Here is a 12,132-nt window from a genome sequence, read left to right on the forward strand (position 1 = left end):
GCAAGTATTGTGAGTGATTGCCTAGGATTTCCATTTAGAGTCGCAGTGATTCATCTCTTGGTGACCGCTGGTGGCTGCTCAGAATATTTTTATTTTAGCGATATATCATTAACATACTTTTTAAGAAAAAAACTTCCTGTATTAAAAAAAGTGGCTGAGACATATTGTTTACGTGTCAAGTTTATATTGGAAGAGAGACCCAATCTCCCAGCTGGCAGACTCAGGGTCAGGTGTGAGGAAAGCCCTGGTGCTCTATATTTAGAGCCCAGGAAATAGGCCATTGAAGGTGGCCAGGGAAACAGGCTTTCCCTTTATGATGAAAATATTCTCTGCCCTTGCCACAAATCTCTACTGACATTTCTCTTTCATGATCTTTCCAAGGAGCCCATTTGCTGGACAAAGTGCTAGATGGTAAAACTGGAGACACTGGAATTTGTTCTTTCCTTTCGGAGAGGGCAAAGGACTGAGGGAGACTGAGTATGCACCCAGATATTCAATGGGAAATGAGCTAATTTTTCCATTCTTTTACATGCTAAAGACAGTCTTTCAAACTCTGTATAACTCGGGGCACCTCTGGGTGGCTCAGTGGGTTAAGCGTCTGACTCGGTTTTGGCTCAGGTCATGATCTCACAGTTTCATGAGTTCGAGGCCTCATTGGGGTCTACGCTGACAGTGTGGAGCCTGCCGGGGATTCTCTCTCTCCCTCTCTCTCTCTGCCTCGCCCCGCTCACGCTGTCTCTATCTCTCTCAAAATAAATAAATAAACTTTCAAAATAAAATAAGATCTGTATAACTCTAACTGCTGTCAGCTACTCCCTGGTCCTCTTCTGGAAGTTTCCTTCCCCCACCCTCCATTTTAATCTTTACCCCAGGCCCCAGGCTTCCCCACCTGTGAAAATCCACTGGCATCAAAACGTTAGCAAGAAACTGTAGGTTTCATTTTAAGATGACGCAGGAGAGAATTTTATCACAAAACCAGCAACCACCGTTTGAAATACCCCTTTAGACACTTCTGCAACGTCACTACCTACGGAACTGCCTGGGAGGTCTCCCCCTTTCCCCTGGCCGCTCTAGCAGCTCAGTCTCCCTGCCTCCCTCTCCTCTCCCCTCCCTCCCACTCTCCCCACCCACCTCCCCTTCAATCTGGAAGAGCAATTCTTCACAACTGATCCTGGTTCTTAGCAAAGCAAGGCAAGGCAAGGCAAGGCAAGATGTCCCCAATTTAAAAGAAGATACGTTTTCCTCCCATTATTTACTTGCATAATTCGGTTGTTGTTTTTTTGTTTTGTTTTGTTTTGTTTTGTTTTTTACCTATTTTTCTTTCCTTTTGTTTATCAGTGAGTAAAAAAAATTGGAAGATAGAACCAAATGAGGAGAGCATTATTTTCATAGTTAAATCTGCTGTAATTTGTGGGACCAAGGGAAACCCCAGGACTTATTTTTCACATGTTCCTTGCTGTGTTTATTCCACGCTGGTCACTGTGTTGCGTGCTGTCATCTTTGCATTCAGGAAAGTGCCTGTAAAGAAATCAAGCCCAGACCAGCATCCACAGGTCCCTTATTCTCAAAACTTCTTTGAAAGAGAGAGAGAGAGAGAAAGTGTGAGTGTGGGAGAGGGGCGGGGAAAGAGGGAAAGAGAGAGGAAAAAAGAGAATCTTAAGCAGGCTCCACATCCAGCATGCGGGTTGGGAGAGAGGGGGTGCGGGGGGTAGGGGGAGTTGCTACCTTGCCAGGCTGGATCCCAGGATCCTGAGATCATGACCTCAGCTAAAAGCAAGAGTCAGACTCTCAACGTACTAAGCCACCCAGCTGCCCCTCAAAATTGATATTTTAACTGAGTGTTTCACAGGGGTCCTTAGGCAGCTTTCCCCCATGGTTCTAACAACTGTCACGAGAATATATTACCTTTAAAAATTGTTGAAAATATAGTACATTAGGAGAAGTTTTCTCCAGGTTTGAACCACTCTTTCTGCTCTGCCCACCCCCAGCCACGATTCTGACCATGTCCCAATCGTGGCACAAAGGGGGCATTTAGTGCATACCTCAACTGGCCCTAGAACTAATTGGTCAAGCCACAAGATAGAGAAGAATCTATCACGTAGTCTTTTACTTGGGGTTTGAATAAGAACCTCAACCCAACTATGGAATCCAAAGTGAGAATTGGAGGTAATGAAATGGTAGGACCAAGTACATCATTTTTAGGACCCAGAACGAAATGAAAATGCGGGGCCCTTGTTTTAGAGTAAGGAAAAGGTGTTGTTAAAGTTCTTGAAATATGTTGTCTCCTTTTTCTACCGTCTCTCTCTCTCTCTCTCTCTCTCTCTCTCTCATCTTGGTGTTTTTTTCATTTGCTTTTAATGTTACAAGTAAAGAAACATTAAAACGTCACATGAACATGAATTTGGCCCTTCATCTTTATATCGTAAAGGGCCAGTTTTATTTAATTTTTTTTTATTTTTTAACTTGACTTATTTATTTTGAGAGAGACAGAGATAGCACGAGTCAGGGGAGGGGGAGAGAGAGCTGCTAGCAAGGAGCCCCACATGGGTCTCAAAGCCACGAAACTGTGAGATTATGACCTGAGCCGAAGCCAAGGGTCGGACATTTAGCCGACTGAGCTACCCAGGAACCCCGACAGTGCCAGTTTTAAATGAAACCTAAGATCATTTCACTCGTATGCGAAATCACCAAAACTACACAACTCACGTTTCGTAGCCTATACATGCATATGTATTTCGTTCTTACTAGAAAAGCAGAAATGCTACAAAAATCACAACTGTAGCATCTGTCGATATGCACACATTGTTCCCAACAGTCTTTATCCTTTGGCTTATTGATGGATAAGGAGAGACCAAAAAAAAAAAAAAAAAAAAAGGACTTATAGGTTTGCTGTATTTCTCCCTTCCCTTCCGTGTCATCATTTTTAGCACAAGATTTTGGCTAATTCAGGGAAGTAATGTAAGAAAGAAAGGATATGGGAGGGTTCTTTGGTGATCGTGCTTCTTAGAACATCATTGTGTTTTGGGTTTGAAGTATGTTCTAGTTCTAGAGGAAAGTATGGCTTCTTGGAGCTGTCAGCACCCTGTTCACTCAGGTGTAGACATAACATGTTTGGCATATACCTGGAGCATCAGTGAACTCCCAATGCGTTGCGAGCCTCCCAGAATTCTGTGCTTATGGGGAAACAAGGAACGGTGAACACACAAATTGAGCAAATCTGTACTCTTGAGTGCTCAATTGTGTCAGTAGATTTCAGTGGTAAAACACAAGTTCAAAAATAAAATCAAGAATTTCGAGATGGTGAAAACAGAATGTTGAACCAAGTGTGAATCCCTGCTGGGGGTGCAACTGCACAGATTACATGCCCAGGAAGCCGGTCCTGTGCAGTGACCGTTCTGTTTATCCCTCCCACCCCAACTCCCCAGTTATCCTCATTCGGATGGGCACCTACTAGGCCATCTCCTCAGAACTGGCCAAGAAATCCTGCCTTCTCTTTTCTTCCTCATTTCCATGATCCTTTCCTTTTGTTATTTTTATTTTTTAAATTTTTGTTCTTCTCTCCAGAATCAGGCTCTCCGCATACTGGTTGGCAATCTTTTAGTCCATCTCTCTGTGCAAAAAAAAAAAAAAAAAAAAAAAAAATGGATTGGAGTGGTTTGAGAGAAAGATCCCCACTCTAGCAGACCTTCTTCAGAAGGTGATTTAGAAATAGCAAGTCCGGTATGTTGAAGGTGAAGGGTATATCATGATGTTTTTGGAGTGTGTGCTGTGTTTCAAATCACTGTTCTAAATACGTAATGAGGAGCCCCAGAAGACTTAAAGTAGGAAAGATAATTGAAAAAAACAGGAACGGCTTCATTTTAGGAAAATCTTTCCGGCATATGCTAGAGACTTAAATTGGAGGAATCTAGAATACATCTTGGGCACATTGTAAAATGAGTTACCCAAGACTCTAGTACTGAACGACACAATGATTCTTTGATTTCACTTACATGTTAGAGAGCTGAGTCAAGAATTAGTTGGTCAACAGCGTCAGGACTGGGGGTATGTACTTCCCAACTAGAAGAGACTGATGGCGGAAAGGGGACAGAAGGCATGTGGTAGAAGGCAGGTAACTCTTCCAGGGGCTTGAGAGAAGAAAATGTTTGGGCCAGTAGGTCCTGGTCTTCACCAAGTCAGCTAGCAGCTGTGGCCCTTCATGAGGTTATGCAAGCTTGGAGGCAGCACTGGAGACTGTCGTATTGACAAATACCTGGAATCCCTTGGGATGAAGGGCCCCTCTCTGCCCTACTTCCGGACTGAGTTCTACAGTGCTTTCATATTTCTCCATGATGGTTCGGTCTAAAGATGTTGAGAAAGGAAGAACCTCTCCTTGGTTCTCGAGAGGCTACTTTCTCCCCAGACAACCGAATTGACTGAATTTTTTGTTCCATCCTATTAGAATAGAAAGGAACCCTATTAGTTGGCAGGAGTCGTTCCATTTTAGTTCTGACTTCACCTGGGTGTTTTGGGCTTGGTTTTGAATTGTCTGTTTTCTGGTTTGGGCCTGTCTTCAGACAACGGTCCGGGGAATTCAGGGAGATTTTCTGGGGATAGTTAACCTGTGGTCGGCTTGTGAAACTGCTTCTGATTTGAATTAAAGCCACGTGTGCAAGGCTGTGGGCAGTGCTGGGCTCTTGTGCATACATTTGGATTTTAAGAAAGTTTAGGTAGTTTGTCTTCAATAGCAATGTCAAGATAAATGGAAACAAAGCTGTGAATACTTAATGTTTTCTTTTATGTCAATCTTTCTTGCTGTCAGTATAGTGTAAAAAGTGCTAGAGAAATATCATATGCCTGCTACCTCATTTGGAAATTCCCATGTGGAAATTCCAAGTTAACATTTGGAAACAAATAAATATAAATAAGTCAAGCTGAAACGCATGGTGTTTTTAAATTCTACTCTTAAATGTGTAAATTAGTCTAAGTCTCTCCTCAGAATCTGGTGACCTAGAAACACTTTTCAAAGTTATATTAAAGAGGTAATGTAATTAGAAAGACCCAGAACACTCTTCCCTCCAGAGATAAATATTCTCAAATCTAGAGATAAAATTAAAACATCAGCAAAATGAATTTTATGATATTAGTATTGTCCATTCCATAGAAGAAAAAATGAAACGCATGCACTTGTGTGAAAGCTTTCCCAAACCGTGCCCCCAAAGATATGTCAACTCCAGATTGATATTAGGGACTGGCTAGTACTTATAATTATCCCATAGTCAATTCTACTCAAATATTTCAAAGGTTTTTTCAAATCGCTTTACAAAAGTCACTTTAAGATATTATTTTGACTATCCTACGTTTAAATCATTTTTTTTTTTTACATATTATGTACAGTTATTTGGCAAGCAAACAGTATTAAAAAAAAGACTAGTGGATCTCTTTTCTACCACCTAGACATCAGTAGCTGGGGACACTACACTCTGATTATTTTTATACTTTGTCAGGCATTTTTGAAAATGTCTTACTGTTTCACATCATTAGCACAGCCCCTAGCAAAGTTCCTTACACATCTTTAAAGACTGCTAAGCTGACAGGCATTTGCTGAACCCGTCTCTATACGAATCATGAGGTCTGATTGACAAGAAAAACGACCTCTCTCTCTCTCTCTGTCTGTCTTTAATGAAGCAGCTGCCCTTCTAAGCTTGATCCCATATGGTCCTGTTTGAGAAAAGAAGGGGGAAAAATTAAAATCAGTTCTCACTAATTAGAGGAAAATTGTATGTAAATAATGGAAAGGTCTTTTCATTCTTATGGCTGACATTTCTCCCAAGGCCTTAATTGACTGTTGCGTCTAAAGGGTTACGTGCTTTTTTTAAGTGGCCTGTGCTCCTGGCCAAGTACTCGCTGGGACATGCTGAGAGTCGTTTTAGAACACCAGCAGCCCTTGCTATTTTAGTCCGTGTCACTGCTTGAAGTTGTAATTAATTTGGATAATACTAAAAATCAGAATTATGAGAGTTCTGGTACTTTCTGAGAATAAGCTACATTCAGTCTCGCCAAGAAAGTCATGGAACATTTAGCAGAAGGGCAAAAAGTCGATACAGTGACAACGACTATCTCACATAGGAGCAGACCACAGAAGCCTTGGTAGGGCTTAACTTGTCCTTGTAAGTAATTTGTGGAATATTCCATGCTTGCTAATTAACTGTTCTGCATTTAAATTGTATTTTCTATCAGGAATAATGAGTGTTGTATTTGTTTTTGTTTTTAAGTCTAAAAATCTATTCATGGACAATATTTTAGCCAAGGCCAATTTTAAATCATTTTTGTATATATAAATGCTCTGTGTGCCCATACAGCACAGTATTTCATTTTTTTCCTCAACTAATACTATGATTACCTCCTGCCCCAAGCTTACCATCATTGTTAGATCTCTCTCTCTTGCTCCTGATTTCTTTTTCTTTTAATTCAGTTTTACTTGTAACAGCTGAATTTTCTAATGGGTTTTTAATCTCCTTCAAACTAGAAAAAGAATATAAAAAGATTATATAAAGGAAAAGTTTGAGAAATTAATAATGATGTCTAAGATGCTGAAGTATGATCGTTTTCTGATTTGTTGGTCATTCAAATCGTGAACGTTGAAAAAAAATATTTTGTATGTATTAACAGTGATCTTCAGAGCCCTGGTACCTTTTTATAAGATCCCTGTGAAAACTACTCAAGAATTATACTTTTAATATGTGCCCCTATTGGGTGGATAATAGGTATTGTAATAAATTATCTTTTAGAGAGATATTTATTTGGAGTCATTACAGTTACAGGTGCATGATTAAAGGAGGTAAAATATAATTTATAGTCAGAAGTTGTGCATTTAATAGTAACCACAGGCAAGGTGCCTGGCTGGCTCAGTTGGTTAAGCATCTGACTTCGGCTCGGGTCATGATCTCATGGTTCATGAGTTCAAGCCCTGCATCAGGCTCTGTGCTGACAGCACAGAGCCCGGAGCCTGATTCAGATTCTGGGTTTCCCTCTCTCCCTGTGCTCCTCCCCCGCTTGTGCTCTGTCTCTGTCTCTCTCTCTCAAAACAAAAATAAACATCAAAAAAAAAATTTTTTTAACGTTTATTTATTTTTGAGACAGAGAGAGACAGAGCATGAACAGGGGAGGGGCAGAGAGAGAGGGAGACACAGAATCCGAAACAGGCTCCAGGCTCCGAGCTGTCAGCACAGAGCCCGACGCGGGGCTCGAACTCACAGACCATGAGATCATGACCTGAGCCGAAGTCGGACGCTTAACCGACCAAGCCACTCAGGCGCCCCCCAAAAATTTTTATATATTGACTGTCCTCTGTACCAGCTGTTTGATTTTTGATAAATTATCTTCTTTAAACTTCAGGTTCGTCTATAAACTGAGGATAAGAAATACAATAACCTGGTCTGTAGCGTTGAAATGAGGCCCAAATAAGCATGAGAATATTAAAGTGTGCATTTATAGTCTGTATAAACAATTAATCATAATATGCATCCTAGTCCATAAATGCTTCCTTGCTTAATAGAGGTAGGGGAGAAATGACAATATAAAAGAGAAAAAAAGCATAAGCTTTGTAATTCATTTTTTTGTCCTTACTGATTTCTTCATTGTTAATTTTTTTTTAATTTATTTTGGAAAACTTGATAAGCAGGAACACTACTTTATTATGACTTTAATAACTAAGCAGCAGTTGTGAGGAAGTAACATGTGCTGAATTTAAGGACTGTGTTCTGTTTTCACCTATTGCTAACTCGATAGAGTCAGATAAAAGTCCTTGTACTGCCCCATAATAACTCTATCAAATGGAGCTGTAAATGTGGGAAATCTAATCAGCCACGTACACTGCTTCCGGATGTGGCACACTCTTCTGAATGGTCAGGAATCGTCTGTGGTGAGCACAGGTAGGGGCATGAATGTCCTGTGCCCTGTTCTCCTCCCTGGATCCTCATGGTTTTTCTGACTTTTTTCCCCACTGGAGATAATTTTTTTTTTGGTCCCTTGGGAGAAATGTTTATTGTTTCTTCTTGTTCCATGAATTATTTTATGGTAATGTGAGTCATTTTGTGCTCCCAGAAAATTAAGGAGAGAAAGAAGAAAGAAAGAAAGAAAGAAAGAATGAAAGAAAGAAAGAAAGAAAGAAGGAAGGAAGGAAAGAAAGCACTGTACCAATATAATGTGTATACAATAGGCTTCAAATGAGAGGGACATTTTGAATATGTCCTATGGATTCATGTAAAGTATTTTGGAGGATCTGATGTTTCTTTCTCCAAAATGAATTTCTATGTGGCATTAACTTGAGTTTTAGAAATACTGCACATACTTGAAAATACATGTTTTTATTTAAACCACCTTTGTTTCTCCTTTAAAAACTGATGGAAACCTCTTAATCAAAACTTGATATATTTTATTGGTAAAAATATCATCCTAAAATGTGCCTTTGAATTAATCCTTCTCCAGAATACATTCCAGAATATGAGCAGCCCACAACTATAAGAGAAAATAAGTAAGAAATTAAAATGCTGTGGATTTAGGTTTTTGGTTGACGTTGTGGCTCTTACTGCCAAACCCTGTCATGTTTATTTATTTCTAAATAGTTCATTTATATTTATGAGTTAGCATGGGCTGCCTAGATATTAACTAGATATTAATTTTAGTCTATATTGTTTTTATGGCATATCTCATAAACGAGTGCCTTAAACACTCTTAAACAAAAAAAAATGTAAACACCCTATTGTTAAAAGTATATCAGCTAAAGTTTTCGATAATTTCCTTTTTTTTAAGAGTACAATCCATGTTTCTAAGTTCAATTTTCCTTTCTCTACACGTTCCAATGTTATTTCCTTCAGATCACATTGCTTTGTATGCTTTCTCTCAAGCATACCTACAATACAGCCATCTGTTGTCCAAGGGGTCATTCCTACATGAATCATGCTGTGTCAAAATTTTGAGGTTATAAATGTTCAGCTAATTGAGCAGTCTGACTAGCTGAATACTTGTAAGTGCTTTATAATATCTTTCAACACTTCAAAACCCTGGCCCACTTAAAACTCCAGAATCCCAGAGCAAATGGGACAACTCAGTCACGTGGATTCCTGCTGATAAAACTGAAACGTGTTTATGAATGTCTCAGAATTTGGAATAAAATGAATGTATTTCTACTCTTAAATATTTATGTTTGCGCTCTATTTTACGACAAAGCAAGCTGCTGGGAAGTGAAAACTTAGCCAATCAGCCGATTATTTTGAGCACTCCGTATTAAACAACGAACTTGACTTGTTCTTCTCACCTATTGGTGTTTTGGCATCATGGATGCTTTCAGTTTCTAAGATCTCCCTCTCTCTCTCTCTCTCTCTCTCTCTTTCCCTCCCTCCTCCAATTACTTTCTTTTCCTTTAAGAGACTCCACAGTGGTGAGATACTGAAAATGAACACACAAATGAACGTTTCTATAACTAGCCCACGCCACTCAGTTGATGTTCTCCCTGAGATTTCTGGGACACTCGTATTTTCGTGGTCTCTTCTGGCTGCAAGTGCCAAAGTTCACAGGATCCCAAGTCTCCCTCTACATCACCTCCATGCTTAAGGCTCTGCATCAGTGCAAACATGAAACTCAGCCCTCTTCCATGATTCCCTCAAAAAAGTGATTCTAAACCAAAATTTCTGTGTAGCTGACTTTACTGAAGTTTTGGCAAGACTAAAGTAGTTTACTTAGCAATTACACAACATTTTGAATATTGGTGATGTCTTGACTTTAAAGTATGTTGGCCTCCAGCCATGCATCACATGGACCAAACGCCCCCTTTTCCTTTTTGAGGATAATTCCACTTTCTATAACCAAGCCCAAACTCAGCTGTTGAGTTTCCAAGGCACACATGAGGACTCACTAAGTGTGCTTCTAAACACCTACTTCGGGTGTTACCCATATTCTGTCCTTGCCCAGTCTCTGTACAAGGAAGTGAGATATATAAAAAAATTTTACTCTACTCTCTTAAGAAATGTTCATGCCAAAATCTCTCTCTCTCTCTCTCTCTCTCTCTCTCTCTTTCACACACACACACACACACACACACACACACACACGTGAGGGCACATCACTCTCCCCATGTTCACATTCCGTACAAGGCAGAATTATGTATAGTCAGTTGGGTTTTAAGTAAAAATTCCCCTTGAGTACATTTACGTTAATGTTTAAGAGCTTTTAGTTGTTGTAGATGTATAATATTTCAGTGGAAACTTTTAACTTGTTCTCCAGGTTAGCCCTTGCCTATTCTTCAGACTTTATCCCATACCAGACCACACAGGCCTTCTTGCTATTCTTTGAAGGGCAAGATCATTCCTTCTACATGGCTTGTGTACCTTCCAAGCTCTGCGCTTCTGGGCAGAACTGATTTACTCGTGCGATGTCCACCTTATCCCCATTTTTTTCCCTTTTAGAAGTGACAATTTGATCTATAACCACATCTTCCCACCCCCGGTCATATTACCAAATATTCTCTATAAAATTCACTGTTTTTTTTTTTTTTTTTTTTTTTTTTGAAAAAGAGACAGAGAGAGCAAGCAGGGAAGGGGCAGAGGGGGAGAGATTACTCTTAATCCTAAGGATTAAGAGAATCTTAATCTTCGCTAATCATGGAGCCCAGCATGGGGCTCAAACTCACGACAGTGAGATCATGACCGGAGCCAAAATCAAGACTCAGATGCTCAACCAACTGAGCCACCTAGGTGTCCCACTGTCTTATTTCTTTAAAGAAATTAATTACACTCTGAGATTATTTTGATTTTTATATTTACATATTCTCAGTTGTCTGTCTATACTTACAGACAGGGTTCTTTTCTTAATTTATTTTTTTATTAAAAAAATTTTTTTAATGTTTTTTTTTTTTTGAGACAGAGAGAGAGTATGAGCAAGGGAGGGGCAGAGAGAGAGGGAGACACAGAATCTGAAGCAGGCTCCAGGCTCTGAGCTGTCAGCAAAGAGCCTGACGTGGGGCTCCAACTCATGGACCGTGAGATCATGACCTGAGTTTAAGTCAGACGCTTAACCGACTGAGCCACCCAGGTGCCCCGACAGGGTTCTTTTCTAAATTGTGTACTGCTGTATCCCCAGGACCCAGAAATGTGGGTGATACTTAGTAGGAGCTTCATATATTAAAAAAAAATACTTATGTTTATTGTTAAAAAATGAAAAAAAAATTGCTTAACAATTTTAAAAAGTATAATTTTAACATAGCTTAAAAAACATCACATTATCTGTCCCCAAATAGCTAATATTAATTGGGTAATAATTATAATTACTATAAGGAGGACTTCCTGATGCTAATTTGATGGTAAAGACCACCATCTACTATGCCTGTATTTAGAATGTAAATGTTCAAATGAAATAGTATTAGCCTGGGAATGAACACAGCCTCGTTAAAGATTAGCATCATGGAATTCTAACCCAATCCTCTCATTTAACATCTGTGGCAACTTCGACACAGAAAAACTATCTTGCCTAATATTAATGGCAAATTTAAGTCTGGAATTCAGGTTTCCTGAATCTCAAATGACTAATTTTTCCCCCTAAGCCATGTCCCCAGTCCTAATCTAAGAGGAATCAGTTACTTCATGTTTCATTTATAGAAAAAGCAGGTGAAATTAGATGATCTCTCAACATTTGCTGTTCAATCGCTCTTTTTCTCTCTTTCCCTCTGCTCATCAATTATACTCCACAACTTGACTGGAAGCAAGTGTCTTAAATTCTCACTCATAGTCAAGCTCCTACTCAGGGATACCTGAGTCCCTAACAGCTCTCAATGTCTATTACTCAGGGGTACTGGTGTCATCTGATTGGTTGCCGATGATACACCGCACAACAGAACTTACAACTACTGAATCCACACAATCCACACAATCCACACAAGTAGGTAAACAGGGATGGTGGACCATTTGCATGTACTTCTCTGAGGCACTTTCTGAGTATCGAAGAATAAGGCATAGCCAATCAAATATCATGTGGTAAAGTCAATTATGATCAAACTGAAGTTAAAGTTGCATTTAGGATAAAGTACCTTTGGCGGGGGGCGGCGCCTGAGTGACTCAGTCAATGTTGGACTTCCACTCAGGTCATGGTCCCAGGGCT

General features: G+C 39.7%; 2 protein-coding genes across 2 annotated transcripts in view; one reads left to right on the forward strand and one right to left on the reverse strand.

The window, feature by feature from the left end:
* Positions 1–3,455: 3,455 nt before the first annotated feature.
* Positions 3,456–12,132, reverse strand: part of LOC123609033 (translation initiation factor IF-2-like) — a 41,738-nt gene continuing 33,061 nt past the window's right edge. Inside the window, exon 3 of the mRNA XM_045499682.1 lies at positions 3,456–3,610. Within this exon, the coding sequence (XP_045355638.1) occupies positions 3,503–3,610 (108 nt within the window). The 3' untranslated portion in view covers positions 3,456–3,502. The remainder of the gene's footprint in view (positions 3,611–12,132) is intronic.
* EYA4 (EYA transcriptional coactivator and phosphatase 4) overlaps positions 5,919–12,132 on the forward strand; it is a 318,929-nt gene continuing 312,715 nt past the window's right edge. Inside the window, exon 1 of the mRNA XM_045499667.1 lies at positions 5,919–6,149. The gene's annotated coding sequence lies outside the window, so the exon portion shown is untranslated. The remainder of the gene's footprint in view (positions 6,150–12,132) is intronic.

Source organism: Leopardus geoffroyi, chromosome B2 (assembly GCF_018350155.1).
Source record: "Leopardus geoffroyi isolate Oge1 chromosome B2, O.geoffroyi_Oge1_pat1.0, whole genome shotgun sequence".
Classification (NCBI taxonomy): Eukaryota; Metazoa; Chordata; class Mammalia; order Carnivora; family Felidae; genus Leopardus; species Leopardus geoffroyi.